The sequence below is a fragment of the Streptopelia decaocto genome (genome assembly GCF_964273445.1).
Source record: "Streptopelia decaocto genome assembly, chromosome: 6".
NCBI lineage: Eukaryota > Metazoa > Chordata > Aves > Columbiformes > Columbidae > Streptopelia > Streptopelia decaocto.
Window position 1 is genome coordinate 5,503,074 of NC_138660.1, and position 21,091 is coordinate 5,524,164.

At 52.2% G+C, this 21,091-nt stretch overlaps 1 protein-coding gene across 1 annotated transcript; it reads left to right on the forward strand.

Moving 5' to 3' along the window:
- The first annotated feature begins 11,102 nt into the window (after window positions 1-11,102).
- Window positions 11,103-18,965, forward strand: NCL (nucleolin). Its single transcript, XM_082056078.1, has 15 exons — window positions 11,103-11,321; window positions 11,983-12,090; window positions 12,820-13,111; window positions 13,454-13,600; window positions 14,010-14,192; window positions 14,415-14,498; window positions 14,749-14,884; window positions 15,207-15,343; window positions 15,834-15,960; window positions 16,185-16,318; window positions 16,680-16,815; window positions 16,912-17,063; window positions 17,520-17,646; window positions 18,078-18,301; window positions 18,487-18,965. The coding sequence occupies exons 1-15, from the start codon at window positions 11,304-11,306 to the stop codon at window positions 18,564-18,566; spliced, it is 2,085 nt and encodes a 694-aa protein (XP_081912204.1). The 5' UTR covers window positions 11,103-11,303; the 3' UTR covers window positions 18,567-18,965.
- Window positions 18,966-21,091: the final 2,126 nt, after the last annotated feature.

A 21,091-nucleotide genomic window follows, 5' to 3' on the forward strand; every position in this document is an offset into this window, starting at 1 on the left:
GCTGTCCCTGCTGCAATGTTATTATAGCAGCAGACTTTAATTACAGGCTTTTATCACTCTTTGTGCTTATCACAGCAGGCAGGGCAAGTTTGCCTTCTCATTTGAGGACTATTTAATGTGGCACATTGGAAAAAGCCATCTGAGAGGCATTTGGAAGCCAAACGCATCTTTCTTGTTATCTTTTCTGCACAGGTAGAGTGTCTGTCTCACATTAATGACCATCTCACTTTAATGATGCTGAGACCAAGGGTGAGACATCCCCCCCCGCCCAAGCTCATGTCATGTACAGGATGGTCTCAGCTGGCCCTGGGGATAAAAGCCAGGCCAAAAGCTCTATTGCACACAGGAATCAACCTGGGGCTGCCAGGAGTGGAGGACACAGTTCCCCAGTGGGCATTTGGCAGTGACAGGAATGAGTGGCTTCCCCAAGCAAGCTGCTCTCCAAGCCCTGGCAGACAAGTGCCTGCAGACACGAGAGATACCAACAGGCAGCAGAAAATAAAGTCACAGAAATCTGTTTTTTCTCAGCTCCTGTGCCTGACCTCTGCAGGGACAGCTGATAAAAACCCTTTGCTGCCCAACACTTGCCTGTGCAGGCTTGGAAAGAAGCTCAGCATCCCTGCCCTCCTTTGTCCCCAGCCCAGGCATGCTCCTGGGAGGAGAAATCCCTGGGGAGCTGCAGGTTTATGGCAATGTGGGAAACTGTTACCTTGCCAGTATAATAGGTCCAGGCGGGATCTCTCAGCAAAGCATATTTTATTAATGACTTTGCAAGACCTGGTGTTCTACCTGAAGGCAGGCACATGGAATAGGGCAAAAAGCCCCTTCTTATATCCCCCCCAAATCCCAGCCGCAAATTCCCTCCCCTGCTCCCTACTGGTTGGTACTTCAGGGTTTACAGACTAACCGACCGTACCTCAGTTTACCTGTCTCATTCATCTAATTCTAACAACTTATTGATTTATTTAAAATATGTATTCCTGGATCTTTGGTTAGCCTTCCCCCAGCTTAACTTTATAAATACACTAATCAGTTTGCATCCTGGGATTGGTTCGAAGAGACTTTGTTTTACATTAAGGATTCATAGTCTGATGTCTCTCAGTCCTTCCCCCAGCCGGGGTCAGGTGCCAGGTCCCCAGTTTTGTAAAAACAACATTCCTCCTTCAACGGCTCCTTACAGCAAGTGGTGGCCAAGGCTCTGCTTTCCTCAGGGCACGCTTTTGGCTTGTAGGTCCAAATGGCTTTCAGGGAACTTTCACCCAAAAACATATCCTGATACATGGCCTGTCTCTCTTGGCAGGGCCAGATGACACAAACCATCAGTCTCCATGTGTCCTCCTCCATGGCAGTGGCCTCATCATATACATGCATGTCCCCTCCCCAGCCAGACCCCACTGTGGCAGACATCTGCTTTTCAGTGTCCTCACTGCCTGCAGGGAAAAACTTAAGCCCTGAGCCCCCTTCTCCCTTCCAGACATCTCCCCCTACTCCCATGACCACTGGCCCAAAGCACCCCCAGCACTCAGCTGGTTTAATTCCTTTTCATTTCTCATCCCGTGCTCTGAACAGCTGGGACCAATTCGCTGCTGCTGTCACCAGAAAGAAATCAAGTTAATGACAAGAAAGTAATTATAATTTAGGAGACCCATCAAGCCTCATTGCTGTATTAATGAGGAACAGGGGAAGGTGCTGCTGCTGCTTGCCTTGTTCTCTCCCATACCTACAGCCCCCAGCCATCTCAGGAGCCCATTAGCAATCCCAGGCTCAAGCTGCCTTTTTCCAGGTACTGTGTATTTGCTCTGTGGTCTGGGCCACTCTGTTTAAGAGCTCTTTGCTCCTCCTGGTGTTTTCAAGTGACTTCTACTCTGGTTAAAGGAAGATCCACATCTCTCTCCAGCTCTTCAGTTGTCCAAACTCATCCTGGCCCAAGCTCCAAACCCCTCTGCCAGGGCTGTTTTAAACAACCACCGTACACAGATGGAAAAGCAAATGGTTTGAGCTGGGTTTCTTTCCTATTTTTTCTACAGCAATCACAGCTTGCAGGCGGTGGGTCCATCTGGTAGGAGCCTGAAAGACAACAGCATCAAGTGCTGTGGAAAAGCATCATCTACATGAGCCAGGCACCCCACAAGATGAAGGCTGGGTGAGGACTTCTTCAGCCTCTTGCCATGGACAAAGAGAGATAGATGAGAGCAACTTCTACTGACTCTGTGGTGGATGGTTGAATTAAATATACAGCAGCAAAATGTAAAAGAAAGAAAAGACAGTAAATGGTGATAATGGGGCTGAAAAGCACCCATTTGCACCCAGAGTGGGTGAGTGTGGCCACTGAAGTGTTCAAAGGTTTTTCCTCCTGGAAAGAGGATTTGTGTCTCTCTGCTGATTGTCCCTGTGCAGATGTAACTGGGAGATCTAATAGAGTTTATCCCTATTCCAGAAGTCACTGGTTGCATTAAGAAAGCACCATCTTGGAGCTGAGATTGGTCTGGTGGGTCATACTGGTGAGCATCTCCTCCCTTGCTGGGAGCACCAGCCCATGAAAGCTCCTGGGCTGCTTCCTTGCCCCAGAAGTTTAACATCCCCTTGGGGCAACAGCTCCAAAGCTGAACTGGGCCTTTGGCCAACACTTGTGCAATTTTAATCTGCACGTGTGGGTTGGGAGAGGCTGGGGTCAGTGGTGAGACACCCTGTGTGTCACTCATCGTTTTCCCCAAAAACGTACTAGGAACAGGTTTGGGGATCTCTGGTCCAATTCAGAAAGTCCTAACACCTGGCTTTTCTGTACCAGTGATAATTTTGATCACAAAGCCTGACTGTGCCCAAGCCAGTAACTGTGAAAACAATGTAAAACTATAGGAAAGGCCAGGCCAAGCAATCTGGTATCCTTTCAATTTAGCGCCCAGAGGAGGGAGCCGGAGCATCTCCAAGCACAAGCTGCAGGGAGACACGGTCCCACCGCAGCCCGCTCTGCCACGGGGCTGGTGTCACTGTGTGCCCTCCGTGCTGTGGAGGACGGGTCCTCTCCTGTGCCGCGGTGCCAGTAGGTGTGAGTTCACAGGTCACCCCAGGGTAGCAGGTCTTGGCAGCTGTGACACTTGCAGGTGTGGTGTGGCTAACGGGCACTTGCCAGCATCTTTGGGACGTTCTAGTCTCATGTTCCCTCATCCAGGAGGCTGCTCTGTGCCTGGTGACAGCCCCACAAAACAGGCTCATCCCCTAAGAGAAGGATTTAATGTTTTTTTTTCCAGAAAGCAGCTGTGCATTTTGTGGAGAGCCACCGTGTTGCTGCTGTCCCGTCTGACCCTCCCTGGTTTGCTGCCTTCACTCCAGCCTCAGCAGTGGCAGGAGGAGAATCTCCATTCTACAGGTGAGTGCAAGGGCACAAGCAGACATAGAAAAATAGATCCTGATTTTGTGGAAATAGCCCCTTGGGCTCAAGGCACTGGGGGAAAAGAGAAAGGGTTGAATATGGGTGGGCAAAGTGGCATTACCCCTGCTTGGTGCATTTTCGCAACCTCTGATACTTTCAGAGCTAAATGCACCTTTTAATACCCTGAGGGTGAAGGTTTAGGCTATGCAGAACTGGACAAATCCTGCACTAATGACAGCGCAAGTACAGCTTGGTGCTCTTTCAGGCCCATTAAGGTTTGTCTTTGGCTACCTTTCCAGCAAAGCCTGTGTCCAGGGCAGGGACCTGGGATGCCCTTGTCTCCCCTGCCTTTGCGGGGGGTGGGAGCAGCTCTCAGACCCCCCCTGCCTGGCTGATTTGCAGGATCATTTTGTTAGCCCCAAGTCAGTTTTTGGCCAAGGCTTTGGTGGAAGGTGGATGATGACGCAAGGCTCCGTGTTCACCCTGCACTGTCGCTGCTCCGGTGTGTGAGGGGCTCGGGCCAGTCCCGTGCAGAAACCGCCTGTCTCCTCCCCGGGACAGGCGGCCTTCACCCGCAGTGTGATGGAGCTGCTTGAAAACCGAAGGCCAAGGAAAACCCAGTTAAACAAAGAAACCTGGCACTGCTGTGGCTGGAGATGTTTGGGCTTACCCTGAAACTTCCCCTTTCCCTTCTGGACCTTTCTCCCAGCACCAGCTCCTTTTGCAGACAGATTTTTCCCCCTCCCAGGCTGTGTCTCATCGGCCAGGGCTGTTTCGTCACCTTCAAGGTCTGGGTGATGCTGGCCCTGTGGCGGGAAGCGCCTGGTGCGGAGAAGCCCAGTTTCCCCAGGAGTGATGCCCCGAGCCAGGGTGAGGATGTGGGTGCAGAGCAAACCCCAGCGGGGCGGTGGGACCGGTTCGGGTGCTCCTCGGCCGAAAGATGCAGGGCGACGCCACAGGAGCCCCAACCCATTTCAGCAAGTTTAGGCATGAGACTACCAGGCTCATAGCCTGAGGGTACCAGGTTTGGCACCCATAGCGGTGATGATTAATTTTCTCCTGAAAAAGGGCGCAGAGCAAGCACCAGCCCACAGCACAGAGCCCGACCTCTGCCCATCGCTGCACGGGCACATCCCAAAGCCTCAGAGCAAGAGGGTGCAGTGACCCAGCGACAGCAGTGTGCTTCCCTTGCCCTCACAGCATCCTCAGGAAACATGTTTTGCTCCCAGTATCCCAACAGATGCTTACCGAGGTTGTTGTACACACACTTGTACCAACGTAGGTGTGTATTTGCACTGACCTTGGTCTCAGAAAGGCTTTTTGAGACACAATGTGGTGGCTTCCCCAGTCAGGGCTGCCTTGCCTGGCGAGGTGGGAGGCTGGGAGCACCAGGCGTTTGTCCTCCCCTGACTTGGTGTCTCCATTCAGCCATTTCAAAAGAGCCAGAGGCACCTTCTTCCTCACCCCTGGGGGCTGTAGGAAACAATCTTCCCTTCTCTTTCTTTCCAGCCTTATTTTTTTCCAAGACTCTTCAAAGAAAGACACTTAAAGAGGCTGGATTTCAAGCCATGAATCAAATCTTTGGGAGAAATGTAACTTCACAAAGCTAAATCAGGCAATAAACAATACTCAGAGGTTACTTATCCTGCTCGGAATAACTGTAAAAATCCCTCTTTTTCCAAGTAACAGGTTACTCAGGGAACCCCTTCTCCCACACAAGGCAGAAAGTGCCAACTACTTGTAAATTATATTATCAGACATTTTATTGGGCAGATACTACATTATTGCTCTATGGCATGGGGCATAGAAAGTAATGAAGGCAATTGATGCAGACCCGCCAGAAAAAAATAGATCAAATAAGGCTTTGACAGCGTGATCTGCACTTGTATTTGCTCAGAACAAATTGCAAGTGCTTTTGGTCTTTGTGTTGGACACCAGGAAGGGCTGCGTGGTCTCCCCTTATTCTTGGGCTCCTGACATGGATTTGAGAGCTTAGATGGAAATTGTGCCTCTGGTGGCTTCTTAGGCCACGTCTGCTCTGTCCCTCGAAGTGGCTGCAGGTGAGCTGCTGGGTTAACCCAGGGTGCTGTGGCCTCACGGATGGAGAGACGATGCCTCGCTCATGGGAAGGTGGGAAAAGCCTCACCGGAGGGTGGTCTGGAGAAGGGCCCCTCTCCTGATGCTGCTGCAGGTCCTTCCTTCCTCCACCTTCTATAAATGGGCCTTACCCAGCCTGCCTGGCCATGGGACAAAGGACTCCAGCCACGTGCCGGGCTCTGAAGCCCCCACAGATGGGATGCTGTGCAGCCATCTCAGCCAGCTCCTTCCTTCGCTGGGTGAGACCCCTTGGGGAGCGCATGGGCCCCACAGGCACATCACGCTCCGAGGGTCACCACCGCCTTTCCAGGGAGAAAATTGCCCTCTCCGGCTTGAAGCAGCACTCACTTGGCCATGCTTTGATATGTACATAATGAATATGGTAAAGCAGCCAGATAAATACTGGAAATACAGGAGGTGGGCAGACCCTGCTTACGCTTGAGCTATGGCTTATAATAAAAAGGTTGCTCTGCTCAGATTTATCTTCCTGATCCCATGGCTGACAACATCCCAGAGCTGTGCCTGGGCAGCGCTGGTGCTCAGAGCCCAAACCCCGTCCCCACCACCCATCCATTGCATGGCTGGGGGGGCTGCCCCAGAGCAGGGGTCACCTGCGCCCTTCACGGTCCTTCTAACCCCTCCCTGACCCCGAGCTCCCTGGGAGAAGCTCTCACTTCTGCAGGTCGCTGTGGCACTAATTCAGGTTCTAAAGTTTTTCGCTGCGAGCTCCCATCCCACGTAACTCTCATGTGCCCCAGGAGCAGCTCATGCCCCTTCCTTGCCACAATATAAGCAATTATTAATGCATTAGTGTTGGGCTGCTGAACCATAATGTCTTTATAGTCAATAACATTAAGCATTTAATTACCCAGCGGGATGAATCGATGTTCTTCTTTCTTTGCTCTACAATTAAAACTGAGCAGGAGACATGCAGTGTAATTTTCAGTCTGCTTTAATCTTCCTCTGTTGTTTCGTGCGCAGGGAGATGAGCCGATGGCTTGTAAGGGATGGGAAGGAGAGGACTTTTCCCCAAGAAACCACGTTCTCGCCTCCCTCCCAGGATGTGGATGTCACGATCACACTCTCGCCTGACTTAATGGGGCACCACTGGGTCATTCAGGACCAGGTTTTGGGTCTGACAACACCAACAGCGGGAAAATTATTGCTCCGAGTCTTACGTTTAACTCCAGTCATAAGAAGTTTGAAAGCAGTGGCTTTAACTTGCACCTTGCCGGTGGGAATTTCTGGTGGTGAGAGCTGGTAAGTGAAACAGCCCAACGTGCTGCTGGGATGAGGCACAAACAGCCCGAGAGGGGCTGGGGAAGTACTTCCAGCTCTTATTTTTTCCAACTTCCTTTGGACAGAGCTCGGTGCGGAGGCCGGGGCAGGCAGAGGGTGGAAGCTGGGGGGCTCAGCATCCCTGGCACCGCGCCGGTGACTCCTGAGCTCTGCCCTTCCCTGAAATTGTGGGTGGTTGGCACAGCCCAGGTCCCGTGAGCTCTGCAGTGGCAGCCAAGCACAGAGTGACCCTTTCCAAGAAGGTTGTCTGCTGGTTGCACCTCCTGATGCAACCACAAAAGCCCTCAGGGTGGCTGGTCCCTTGCACTGGCAAGTTGGGGCTTTGTGAACCTCGTGGATGGGGCTCAGTGGGCAACTTCTGCTGGGGCAACACAGCACGGCAGCTCCCAGGGGAAACATCAGGCCATTTCTCACTGAGATAAAGCAGCCATCCAGCACGCTTTCCACCAGTACCAATTCCTGTTTCCAAGGGTAGTTCTGACTTGGCTCAGCTGGTGGGGACCTGCAAGCTCCCCTGACAGAGGCTGGGACAGGTTATATTGGTGACGTGTGTGTCTGGGGGCTGCAAGGGGGGCTCCAGGGAACAGCAGCACACTGTGGGGCTGCTCTCCCTGCTGGCATTTAGCTCTGTCCTGGTTTTGGAAGCAAAGACACGGGGAAGCCCTGGGTTTGCCATGCCATGCTGCTCACCGCCCTCACTGAGCAGGGGGTGCACACAGCTCCCAAAGCAGGGCTGAGCTCACCCCTCGCTCCAATACAAACACAAAAATGGGGAGAACGGAGGGAGACTCCTGCTTTTCCAGTCTGGACTCAACCAAGATTCAGTTTTTTTGCTTGAAAAGGGAAAAGAAAAATCCCTTGGTTTGGGTTTGTTCCGTGCAGAGCATCTGCCTTCTGCTGGCTGCGTGCCCGGGAGCTGCTGAGGTGGAAACAGCCCAACACAAGCCTGTGAGCAGAGAGAGCTCCCAGCAAGTAAAATGTGAGCGAGGAGAGGCAAAGCCCCGGGTCAGGCACAGCGGGCCTGTGCCAAGGGGCACATGTGCTGAGCCACAAGCAGTTTGCAGATGTTTTACTTGAATCCCTCAACAGTCATTCCCAGGGACCTGGTGCTTGTCTGGACCCCGTTCCACGTTACCCTTGCCACGATGCCAGGGAGGCAAGGCTGGGGCTGGAGAACTCCGGGCCACATTTGATGGTTTTTCTAGCTTGTTTTCCCCCTCTCTGAGCACCCGTGGGATGTCTGGTTGGAGATCCTGATGGTTTTCTGGCAGCAAACACCTGCACAAGCCACAGATAAAACTTTTCCTCTCCTGACTGTGCTTGGCTGCTGCTTCTTATATCTGGTGGGTATCAAATGCAGAGATCATCTCAGACCTTGCCCTGTGTCCCAGAGTCCCCTGGGAGAGGCACGGCAGATAGGCTGGGATGTCCTGGTGCACCCACGGGGGCTGTTTTGGGAAGCCAGGGTGACCTCGAAGGCTCCCACACGGGACCTGCGTTGCAGCTTTTTGTCACCATCTAGTGGAAACCCGCAGCTGTGACCAGGCACAGGCTGAAGAGGACATTTAGGGACACACACTTCTCACGTACTGTCCCTGTTGGGGTGTCTGTCCAGGGCTGGTCACCCATCTTGTCTGGTTTTTGGGGAGCCACATTTGCCTCCCAGCCCTGTGCAGTGACAGCCGGCCAAGGTGTCCCCAGGGGACAAGCACAGGGGATGAGTCTCTGCTGTGCAAGAAACTCTGAATCCTTGGCAAATCCCTCCTGGGGTCTGCATTAAACCAGCTAAATTCCCTTTAACTGTGGAATTAGATCAACAGCCCCAAGGTGCAGACATGCTACAGTAAGAGCACCTAAAATACATTTACTCCACAAACGGGGCTGTAAAACCTGCTCTTTTGGCCAAATTACTCCTCACTGATGCTGCTCTACAGATGTCCCCTGGCCCTGATATTTCTGGCGGTGCCTGCAGAGGAGCGCGGCTGTGCTGTGCCGTGGGGACAGCCTTGCAGTGTGCTGTGTCCCCAGGAAAAAGCTGGGCAGCCATTCCATCATCCTCCTGTCCACTGCACGAAGGTCCTGACCACAGGTGGGATATGGGGAATAGCCCAGCCTAAATGCCAGCATCTGCAGTACCTTCCCCCCCACAGCATCCCCTGGCTCTCTATGGGCACAGCAGCCCTGGCAGGGTTGGGCTGTATCCAGAGCCCTGACATGTGCAATAGTGCAGAAATTAACACGGTGCACGGATTATCACGGTGCATGTGCTAATGCAGCGCTGCGGGCAGCACCAGTTCTTGTTCCTGCGCAGACTGGTCCAGCTGCAGCCTCAGAGGTGCCAGCGCCGGGGACAACCTGGCAGCACCGGAGCGTGTTGTTGGAGAAGAGACAGAGCACAGGCCATGCCGAGACAGCCCCTGCCAGGCTGGGAACCGAGACTGGCCAGCTGCCAGCCCAGCCCTCTGCTGGTCCCACCGCTGGCACTATGTCACTAGACACACACAGGGTCCCGGCTGCCAAAACTGCCCCTGGTTGAAGCAACAGTTGTCCCTTTCCCATGGCAAACCGGCCCTCCTGCAGCATGGAGGAACCAAGGCCAACCCCAGCACTGGCAGCAGAGCTGTGTGAGCAGCGATAATATGGGATTTTGTCGCACCACATGCAGGTATGGTAAGGAGGGAGCAATCAGCTCGTGCTTCAGACAGTTAAAAGCTCCTGCCAGGCCTCTGCTTCCACCACCTCCATCACCCTGCATCCCCATGGGCCACCTGGCCCCGCTGCCACCTGGGTCTGTGTTGCTGCTTGCCCTGGGCACTTGGGGACAGCTCCTGCAGCACACTGTGGGATGTGATCCAGACGTTGCTATTTCACATGCACAGCCCAGCTGCCCTATACAAGGGATTTTCCCAGGTGGGATCCCCATCTGCCTGTGTATGTGACCAGGGCTGGGACATGGGCAATGTCCCCCACCCCATCCCAGCTTCCTCCCTTCCCATACTGGCTGATGGTGGCAACCTCACTCCTGGTGAGGGTGACTCATTCCCTCACCTCTCCATGAGCCCCCAGCTATGGCTCTGCCTGCCTGGAAACTGCTTCTCCTCACCCAGCAGAGGAGAAAGAGGCACCAGGACAGCCTGGGAACTGGGTATATTGTCTCACCCACAGTACGTTCCTTGCTTTCAGGTGGCACTGAGGAACACAGTGGTGTCCCCTCAAGGCCTGCCCCTGCAGGGCTGCATTAATTGAGAGTCTGTGGGGCTTTTTTCTTTAGGGTTCCCTAGGATCTCGAGTTCCCCAAGTTATGGGCTTCTCTCAAGCAGGCCTGGGAAGGACAAACTGCTTAAGTCACATCTGTCAGGAGCCTCCGGGAGCTGGCTGGATGCCCAGGCTGAAGCAGGAGGGGATGTGAGGCACTGGGGAAGTCCCCCCAACAGAGGCCACTCAGGTCCTTGGGGAACACGATGTCAGGCAGGGACAGACCTACCAGCAAACTGGCAAATTGAACAGGGGTGCTGCAGTGCCCTGGGGTCATTCCCACCCTGACTTTATAGCCACCGGGGTGAAATTCCTCAGGGTGAAAGCTGGTGTAATCTTTCAGTAAATAAATTAAAAAGCATTCATTGGGCACGCAGAGTTTTATTTCCTCCCCAGCGCTGGGCCTTTTCTCCCTGCTGGGAGCCAGTGCAGGGCAGCAGCTGCTGGGTGCTCCTGCGCCAACTGCAGCGCCAGCAGCTGCACACCGAGCAGCGCCTGCGGATGCTCCTTCAAGCTGTGCAAGGGGGCTCAGTGCCGCCCCAGGGCCGGGGAGGGGATGCCGGGGGCAGGGGAGGGCGGCGGCGGGGGCAGTGCTGAGGAGACCCTAGCCCAGCCCCTTTGGCAAGGCCAAACAACACGGTAAACACGTACTCAGGCCGAGCCGCGCCCCCGGCGCCGCCGCAGGGCCGCTCGGTGCCGCGCACACCGCGGGGCCGCCCCCGGGACCCCCGGCCCCGCTCCAACACGTGGCCATCCGGCCGCCACGTGCTCTCCCGCGGACCCCGGCCACGCCCACACTCCCCTAAGTCCCACCGCCCAATCAGGGCGCAAGCGCCGAGCTGCCGTCCTTTCATTGGCTAACGCCGATGCCTCCCGGGCGGCCAGCGCGTCCCCCCCCGCTCTTGCCCCCCGCCTCACAGACTCGCTCTCGCCGGCGGCTGTAACGCGCTTTCCCGTTGGCTGATCGCAAAGCGGGGAAGATTGGCGGAGAGGGTCGAGGGGCGGGGGCTGTGATTGGCTGGGCGGCGCGGAGAGCGCGGCGATTGGCCGAAGCGGGGGCGGAGAGGGCGTGGCCTAGTGCAGGGCTAGGCAAGCGAGCGGAAGGGGCCTGCGCTCGCTCTTTCGTATCAGTCCCCGGTCCGGGTTGCCAGCGCCTCGCCGCCGCTCCCGCTGACCCCCCGGGGCCCACTCCGCTCCTCGCCGCCGCCCCGCCGGACGTGCCTAATCTCCCTCCTGAGCCAGATCGGCCGCCGCCCCAGCGCCGCCAGGCACCGCCGCCATCATGGTGAAGATCGCCAAGGTGAGGGCGCCGGGCGGAGCCGCGTTCGGCCGCCAGGCGGGGAGCGAGCGGCCGCCGCCGTGGCGGGGCGCACGGAGGGCGCTGGGTGGCAGCGGGGTGGGGGGGGGAACCGGGCCGCCTTCCCGCCGCCGCCTCCTCAGGCCGCGCCGGGCTTTCCAGGCCTGTCCCTGAGCGCGAAGATGGCGGCGAGGGGAGGGGCCGCGGCCGCCGGGAGCGGTTTCAAGCCTCCCCCCGTCCCGATCTCCATGTTGGCGGGCGCGGGGGCCCGGCGGCGGGAGGGGGAGCGGGGAACGTAACCGGGGACCCCCCGGGGGGGCCGCGGTGTGTGTAAAGTTGGGGTGGGGGGGGGAGGGAAGCACCGCCGCGTGCGAGCGCGCGCAGCTCGGGGGGGGCGGGGCTACGCGGCCACGCGGTGCGCGGGGAGAGCGAGCACGTGGGAGCGCGGGGCGCCCCCGGGAGCGCCCACGGAGCGGCGGGGGCAGCACCGGCGGGACCGGGACCCCCCTCCCAGCGCAGGACCGGGCTGGGCTGCCACGTGGTGGGGACGATTGTCCGCCGGTGGCCGGGGCGCCTCGGGGCGTCCGTGCGCTGCTGGGGCCCGGGCAGGGGAGTGAACGCTGCCTAACAGATCGCGCTCTTGTGGTTTTTTTTCTTTTTTCAGACTCCCAAGAATCAGACCAAACAGAAAAAAATGGCTCCTCCCCCCAAAAAGGTCGAGGAAAGTGAGGAAGAAGAGTCCTCTGAGCTAGAGGAAAGCAGCGGAGAAGAGGTGATCGAGCTAGAAATGAAGTCAGAAGTATTAGGAATTACACACTGTCTTAGCCTATGTTCAGGTCTTCGGTCATTGAAATATCTGGTGTGCTACTTCCCACACAGAACTTGATTAGAAACTCTAGGTCTTACAGAGCTTAACTCACTTGGGTCATGCCTGAGACTCTGCTTCAGGAAACCTAAGGAGAGGAAGATTCCTTAGCAAAAGGACTCATGTGTTATAAAAGTGTCATGAGGCTTGGGGGGCCCATATTATGTGACAGCACATCAACACTATTAAATAATTGGGGTCTGTCAGCTAACTGTGGTTAACGAATAAACTGGATTTCATAAGAAGAAAGTAATGTGGGAAAACTCACTTAATGGCTAGGTCTGTACTTTCAGGCTTGGGAAAGACTGCTGGGATCTTAAAGCTGTTCCTAATACTAATGAAAAAGTGAATGATTAATTACTTCAGAGCATCAGCAATAAGTGATGTATCAGAAATAATGTGCAAGATTAAAAGGTTCAAGCTGCTGAACACTACTAGAGAGATCACTTCAGAACCAAGGAATTTGGAGATGGTTTAATGCTGTTAAAAGCATGAAAAAGCTGTTTTTGAGCTGTATTAATTGAACAGAATAGGCAATTAAGGTTTTAGATTACAGTTGCTGTATATTTACCTGCTATTGAAGTAATAGTAGCTTAAAGGGCCAGCATAAGAGTCTTACACTAGTGTGTATTTCAGATGATCCCTCCGAAGAAACAGCAAAAAGCAGCAGTTACGCCAGCCAAGAAGGCTGCCACCCCTGCAAAGAAGGCAGCAACTCCTGCGAAAAAGGCGGTTACCCCCGCCAAGAAGGCTGTGGCTACTCCAGCTAAAAAGGCTGTTGCTCCGTCACCTAAAAAGGCTGCTGTCCTAACCAAGGGAGCGAAAAATGGAAAGAATGCCAAGAAGGAAGAGAGTGAGGAGGAAGATGAAGATGATGAGGAAGATGACGATGAGGAGGAGGATGATGAAGAAGAGGAAGAAGATTCTGGTAAGTTACTGTTGAAATGGGTTCGTCCTTGTATATGTTGACTAAAGCTGGTCCAATAAAGTTGCTGAATTTGAGTACATTTGGACTTGGAAGCTTAGTATGATTTAATAGTTGTGAGAAGGGGGTTTATTGATTGAGAGGTAGCGAGGGGAGAAAGGTGGGGAATCAGTGAAGTCTGGAGAACTTGGGGGCTGCAGCTGCATTACATGCAGAATATGAAGCATCTAGTATCCTGATCATTCTTTCCTGAACTTTGCCAAAACCTTGTGAAGCAAAGTACTTTACTAGTGAAGTTTGCAGGCTGAGCGCTGTGGGTAAACACTCGCTGTCCTGTTGGTGCAGATGAGGAGGAACCGGCAGTGCCTGTGAAGCCTGCAGCCAAGAAACCTGCAGCAGTACCAGCCAAGAAGCCTGTGGCTGTGCCAGCAAAGCAAGAATCTGAAGAAGAAGATGACGACGAGGAGGATGATGATGAGGAGGAAGATGATGGTATGTAGGATTTAGGAAAACTTTGTGTGACTCTTAAAAAAGATGTTAAACTGACAAATGCTTATTGGGAGCTAGAGGGGAGTAGCGTAATAGATTAGTGGGAGTGATGCAGAGTGTGTGTGTGTCTGCATTTACTGCCCAGCTGACGTGGGCTGAGTGGGTCTTTATTTCCCTGTTGCTAGTAAAACTTTTTACTCTTGGGGAGCAGGTATTTGCCTTAATTACATTAAGACTTGAGGAAGAGGCAGCTTTTAAGACACACTATAAATATATTAAACTCCTATTCTGAGAACATACAGACTTAAGAAGGCATGAAAAGCACTTTTTTTACGTCGAAAGATTATTTCCTTAGTGTAAAAAGGTGTTTAATCTTGAACATGTCTGAAATCTTGTGCTCAACTTGTTTCAGAGTCTGAAGATGAAGCCATGGACACAACCCCTGTTCAGGTGAAGAAGCCCACTCCAGCAAAGGCTGTGCCAGTCAAAGCCAAGGCAGAGTCTGAAGATGAGGAAGATGAAGAGGATGATGATGAAGATGAGGACGAAGATGAGGAGGATGAAGAGGATGCCGAAGAGGAAAGCGAGGATGAAAGTGAGTTTAAATGTTTTTGAGACCATAACTCTCTAATAACAGGAAAGATGCCTGAGCAAAACCTTTGTCCTGTGTCGTGGTCTTTTGGGCTGAGGAACAGTTGCTGTAGTGACAAGAGAAAGTCTCATGCATGACCGTTGCAAAGATTAATGCTCCTGTGTTGATTGAGTAGAGGAAAAGTTGTTTTGTGCTTTTATTTCAGTGTTTTGTTCTCTATCGCAGAACCTGTCAAAGAAGCACCTGGAAAGAGGAAGAAAGAAATGGCCAATAAAAGTGCACCAGAGGCCAAGAAAAAGAAAACAGATGGTAAGTAGCTTGTGGTCATCAAACGGTTCTTGTTTGGTGGACTGTTACTGTACTGTTGGTGAGGCGCATAACTGTGAAGGGACAGGATGCCAAGTGGGTTTTTTTTTCCAGCACAAATGATGATTATAAGGGACTTAATACTGAAGTGTGATGTCACTTTTTTGAGCTGAAGCTGATGTGCTAAAGCTGTTGGAGGCTGGTTTCCAATTCTTAAACAAGCAAACAAAAACTTTAATCTTTACATTCAAAGGTCCCACTTCAGCTTTCTCCATCTTTGTGGGAAATCTGGTCTCCACCAAGGACTTTGAAGAACTGAAGACTGGCATCAAAGAATTCTTTGGGAAGAAGAATATTGAAGCTTTAGATGTCAGAATTGGTGCTTCCAAGTGAGTTCCTTAGTAGAATTTTGCTGCTTATTTCTTGTAATTGTCAGTAATTTGGTTGGAGGGGTATAACTGTGCTGATGCTGGTTCCTTTCAAGATGCTGGGATGGTTGGTTGGTAGTGGGTGGAAGCTGGAAGAGGCACAGTCCTGACAAGGGTGTAACACTTGCTGGCATGCAGCTTTTGTTGTTCTCTACTGTTTTGGTTGTGTGGCATTCATTTGATTTACACTCTTAACTTGACCCATGAGAACCTCTCTGGTTCTGGGTTTCTGTTTTCTGCTACTAGAGAAAGATCAGTTTAAATAGTAAGGTTACTCTTTCAGGCGGTTTGGCTACGTAGACTTCTCATCTGCTGAAGAACTGGATAAAGCTCTCCAACTGAATGGAAAGAAGCTAATGGGTTTGGAAGTCAAGCTGGAAAAGGCAAAGAGCAAGGAGACAATAAAAGAAAATAAGAAAGGTACAGCCCATAACTCTGAATACCTGTGCATATCCAAAAAAAGCTGTCATAACTGGGCCTTGGAGCAAGCTGGCAGTGTTACTGATGGCCGCTATTCCGCTCTTTTGAGTCAGATCTTCCTCGTTTTGTTCTTTTAAGGCAGATCTTCCTGGCCTGCTAATACACAGATGTGCAAGTTCAGACTGGGTTATCTGGAAATGTGATCTCAAGAAATAGTGCATATTGGGGGGAGTGTTCCGAGGAGGAAAATGTGGCTCTTTCTGAAGCTTTAGGACCTGTTTTTCTGAACTTGGTGTTTTTAAGAGAAGTACAATGGTAACCTAATTCACTTTCATAATAGTTGCTTTTTCAGCTTCTGAAAATGAGAATGTTAATTGCAGTTTATTGTCTGCTGGATTAGCTCACTGTGGTTCTCACTGAACTGGCAGTGTAGGTGAGAGAGGACTTTTAGCTGGTAATGTGAAAGTAACTGCTTTTTCTTTATTTGCAGAGAGAGATGCTAGAACACTGTTCGTGAAGAACCTGCCCTACCGCTTAACTGAAGAGGAAATGAAAGATGTGTTTGAAAACGCACTAGAAATCCGAATAGTAATGAACAAGGAGGGGAACAGCAAAGGGTATGTAGCTGGGAGGACTGTTGGATTTCTGCTGTTCTTCAGACTCCTGGCATATTTTGATAAGCTTGTGCCCTTTAGCTACCTTAATGAGCCTGCTGCATTAGGTGTACTGAAAATGCTAATTTCTGAAGCAATTTTATTTCACATCCTTCCTTCCCCCCCCATTCATGAACTTAATTGTTTCTGGAAGGAGGCATTTGCTTATGTTCTCTTCTGTCCTGTAGGATGGCCTATATTGAATTTAAAACAGAAGCTGAGGCAAACAAAGCTCTAGAGGAGAAGCAGGGCACAGAGATCGATGGTCGTGCCATGGTTATTGACTTCACGGGTGAGAAGAGCCATCAAGAACATCAGAAAGGTACTTCTCCAGTCCAGTAATGTGCATACAAATGACACTTGGATTTTAAATCCACTTGTTTCAGAAGTTTGCGGGGGGGTAGAGTAACTTAAAGGCACTGTAGGAAAACTGTAAGATATTGGGAAGGGACCTTTTGCCAAACTTGTGCTTTACATCCTGTGCATTTCCTGTCTCTACTGCGTGTTTTGGACAAAGGGGACAAACAGTGTAGGTGACCAAAACAGTGTTGCACTTAACCTCATGCCTCAGCTTGAGGTGGAGGGGGAGCAGTGCTACTTTCACGCTAGAGAGGATGTGCCTGGTGGAAGAGAGAGCTCTCCTTATCCAAACTTGCACCTACAGCAGTGAGTTTTCTCCACAGGAGGTGGAGAGAGGGAGTCGAAGACCTTAATTGTCAACAACCTCGCATACGCAGCTTCAGAAGAGGCTCTCCAAGAACTCTTTAAGAAAGCTTCTTCCATCAAGATGCCACAGAACAACCAGGGCAGGCCTAAAGGGTACGTTGTCCTGTCTCCTGACTCACCATTGTGAACTACTTACCTCCGCAAATCCCTCGTGCTCCCAGGCTGACTGAACTCTTCCTCTCCACACAGGTACGCGTTTGTAGAATTTCCCACAACTGAGGATGCCAAAGAGGCATTGAATTCCTGTAACAACACAGAGATCGAAGGCAGAGCAATCAGGCTGGAGTTCAGTTCACAAGGATGGCAGAAAGGGAACATGAATGCAAGAGGAGGATTTAATCGTAAGTGTTTGATCATTTGATCCTGCTTTTAAAATTATTTTCAGAAAAAAAGCAGGCCTGTGGAGTGAAAGACTTGTACCATAAGTGAATGTGCTGGATATGATGACTGATTATCTGAAATGCTGATGAAACTATAGCCAAAGTCCTCTAGATAGTCAAGTGCTGATCCAGCAGTGTCTGTCCAGTTAGCATCCCTATTGATGCAAACATCTAAGTAACAAATAAAAGATTGATTTTGACAGTACCAGGTTGGCTATGGAGATACTTTGATATCAGGTTCTAACTGCAGTCTTGAGAAAGTTTTCAAGGACTTTCAAGTGCCTGAGCTGTGACTTCAAACCCCTCAGCCCTGAGAGGTGTCCCAGGAGCCAGTAGTGGAAGTGGGATGTGATGTTAGGAAACTGATGCTTGCCTTGCTCAGGCTTAATGATCTTGGAATGTGTTCTCTTTCCGCAGAACAAAGCAAAACATTGTTTGTCAGAGGCCTTTCTGAGGACACCACGGAGGAAACACTAAGGGAATCATTTGAAGGCTCTATCAGCGCTAGAATAGTCACAGACAGAGACACTGGATCATCTAAAGGGTATGTTAAACATCACCTGGGATTAGTTCCGTTGCTACAAAGAGCCTCACTTGAGTGGATTTATGCAATGCGGGGTTTCTCGTGCTTATGTGGGTGGGTGTTTGAAGGCGGTGACTTGCATAGAACAAGCTTAGAGCTTTGTGTGTGTTTGCAGAGCGCAGTGTGTGCTCACTTCTCAATGAGCTCCTTCCTGCCGACAAATCCGTGGCAGCCTATGGATTCGCACGAGAAGAATATAAACTGTTCAGCACCGGCGCACTCACAATGGGGCTCCATCGGTTGTGATGAGCCGCTGCTGTTCTACAAGTGACACAGCCCTGACCCCTCTGTGGTTGCACAGGGCAGGTGTTTGTTTCTGAAGGGATTATGATCAGGTACCTGTTGGTGGCGCTACAGTTTGTGGATTCTGACTGTCTTAATGCATTTCCTAGGTTTGGGTTTGTGGACTTCAGCTCCCCAGAAGATGCCAAAGCAGCTAAAGAAGCCATGGAAGACGGAGAGATAGATGGAAACAAAGTGATCCTGGATTTTGCCAAGCCGAAGGGTGAATTTCAGCGTGGCGGCGGAGGCGGATTTGGTGGTCGTGGCGGCAGAGGAGGCGGCCGAGGAGGAAGAGGTGGATTTGGTGGCAGAGGTGGTGGCAGAGGATTCGGAGGTAAGAGGAGAGAAATGCTGCTGTTCTAAGGGGGCATGCTTAAAACTTAATCCCAAGCCATTCTGGGGATTATGGTGTAGCACTGCCACAGAGCGCTCGATTTGAATTGAGATGGGTTTGGAAGGGCAGCGGTATCTGTGCAAGGAGACCTGGAGCTCTGATTCTTCGCCTAATTTTCTTTCTAGGTAGAGGAGGTGGCTTCCGAGGAGGCAGAGGAGGAGGTGGAGACCACAAGCCACAGGGGAAGAAGATAAAGTTTGAATAAACTTCCCCTTTTCTCTCCCTTCTCCTGCTCTCTGAGACTATCTGAAAGGACTCCGGGGGTTTTTATTCTCCTTTTATCTTGGCGGAGCCTTCGGAGGACATTCCAAGGTGCGAAGCAGTGCTGTGAGCGACTTGGAAGATACAATTTTCATTTCAAGGAAGAGAGAGCAAGCCATTTTGACTGCTTGCTTATTCACATGAACTTTTTAAAAAACGAGCGATAGATGTGGGAGTTTAGCCCTTGTCTGTGAGTTGTCTTGAATTTATAATGTTTTACCCATGTACAAAAATATTTTTTTTTCCTATAAACTTCTGTAGCATTTTTGCTGTAAAAATGCAGAATGTTTTATCATTTGTGCTTCAGCACCCTGTCTTGGACAGATTAAAGGACCTAAACTGGTTCGTGTTACTTCTGTGCCACTAAACGAGGCAGGGAATGGTCTGTCCAGGGCTGCCTTGCCTCTCAAGGCCATTAACGCCACAGGCAGCAGCTCCTGGGGCGGTTCCTGCTCTCCGCACCGGCTCCCACAGCGTCCGTGTGCGCTGCTTGCGGGAAGGAGTAGGATAGTCGAGGTAAGCCCCGTGCCCACAACCCATACTTGAAGATGTATGTATTATTGCATGCCAGCCAATTGCTTTTTTTAATTGTTTTTTTAAAAAAACAACTGAGTAAATTGCATCTTGTACCAAGGCCACGCACCTCACTCATGCTCTCACAGGCCTCTTCTCTTGGCTTGTCAAGTGTGAAGCAAATCCATGGAAACATGGGGTTGGAGAAGAACCTGTGCTTGCTGCCTTGAACAGCCACCTCCCTTGGATGTTCCTCAGGTTTGGGAAGGGCGAGCGCTCTCACCGGGGCAGGGGTGAAGGCAGCGGGTGCTGCCCGGTCCCCTGGCACTAATTACTGGCTGATTTTTCCAGCAGTGGCAGCTGTGAGGGGACAGGGCTGGCACCTGGGGGGGCAGAAAACAATGGGGGCAGCTGTTTTGGGGCAGTCGTGGTGCCAAGGGGTGTAGCTGGCTGGCGTCCTGTGGGCTTTTGCTCCCCAGGGAGTGGACACTGACCTTAAACCTCTGCTCTGGCCGAGTGTGTGACACCAGGAGCTGCTCTTTGCCATGGAATGCAGCTCCTCAAATGCTGCTCCTGGAGGACAAGGGTTCCCTGCGTGTAAATGGTTCACTATAAAACCAGCGGGGGAGCGATCGCTTTTGGCCGGAGGGCGCTGCCGCTGCTGGAGCCCCGAGGAGGGGGTTTGTGTGTCGTTTCCCACTCCCCCCAGCGCTGGCCCATCAGCCATCTTAGCTCGCCAGCCCCGCTGGCAAATGGTCGGAGCGCGGCGCCGGGCCCAGCCGCCAGGGGGCAGCAGCCGCCCGCGGGTCCCTGTGGGTGCGTGTGTCGGTGTGTGTGTCTGTGTGTGTCCTGGTCACGCGTGGCAGAGACTGAACAACAGGGTTTTTGGGGTGCACCGAACCTTCCCGCCCCCTGTCCCTGCTGTAACTCGCCTCCCTGTCCTGCAGCTGACCTCAGCCCTGCACCGTGAGGCTCAGCCCCGCTTCCACACCACAACACGGGTCCTGCTCCCACTCTGGATCCCTGGCTGGAGTGTTTGCTCGCATGCTGGTACCCAGTGAGGAGTCCCGCAGCAGCAGGAGAGAGTCCTGCATCACCTCGGGGAGAGAAAGGGCAAGAACTGCCACAAGTGCATCCACTCCGCGTTTGCTTTATTTCCCCACCCATGACATCTTAGGTACCACAGAGAAGTTGGACCTGCTGGCAGGTGGCCCAACCTGCCAAGTCCAGCATGTCCCAGGCCCCTTTGCTGGCCTCTCTGCTCCCCATCGTCATGACAAGCAGCCAAACTGGGTGCAAGCCCGAACGTGGAGGTGAGACCCATGGTCCCATCCAGGGCTTTCCTCCTCCTCACCCCAGCCAGGCTCAAACCTGAAGCAGGTTGGTCCTTGCAGATGATTTACTCCACTGCAAGGTCACTGTGGACACGCATATCCCATTGTGCTTTGGCTGGGGCAACAAAAAGCAAGCAAGATCCTGCCGTGGAGAGGGTGGTGGGGACAGCAAGGTGGAGATCTCCTTCAACGTGAGGAGAGGGTGCTCCACAAAACAGGTGAGCTTCCAAACCTGCCGAAGCAGCTCTTCCCACAGGTGAGGTGTGGAGCGCGTCACTGCAGGGCGCCAGGATGACCCAGTTTACTGGGGTTTGAAGTGCAGCTGCACGAGTGTATGGACCAGAGACAAAAAAAAAATCCGCTGGCCCGTGTTAAACACCATGTCAGGCTCTGCAAGAAACCGCACCAAGCCAAGCACAGCAGCCACAGCCCCAAACGCCCGCTCCCAGCAGCCGCTTGGCCACTGGAACCCATTACCAGGTTTACTTCCCAACCAGCAGAAACCCGCTAGCAACGACACAAGGTAAGAGTTTGCTTCTTGTTTGTTCTGTTATTCTTTTTTTTCTTCTCCTTCTTTCAACCTTTATTTAGAAACTAGAATATTCACCAATCTACAGGGTTT

Coding starts and splice junctions, on each gene's coding strand:
- NCL (XM_082056078.1), top strand. Junction 14,499..14,748: donor CAAGAAAAAGAAAACAGATG/GTAAGTAGCTTG, acceptor TTACATTCAAAG/GTCCCACTTCAGCTTTCTCC. Junction 16,816..16,911: donor AACCAGGGCAGGCCTAAAGG/GTACGTTGTCCT, acceptor CTCTCCACACAG/GTACGCGTTTGTAGAATTTC.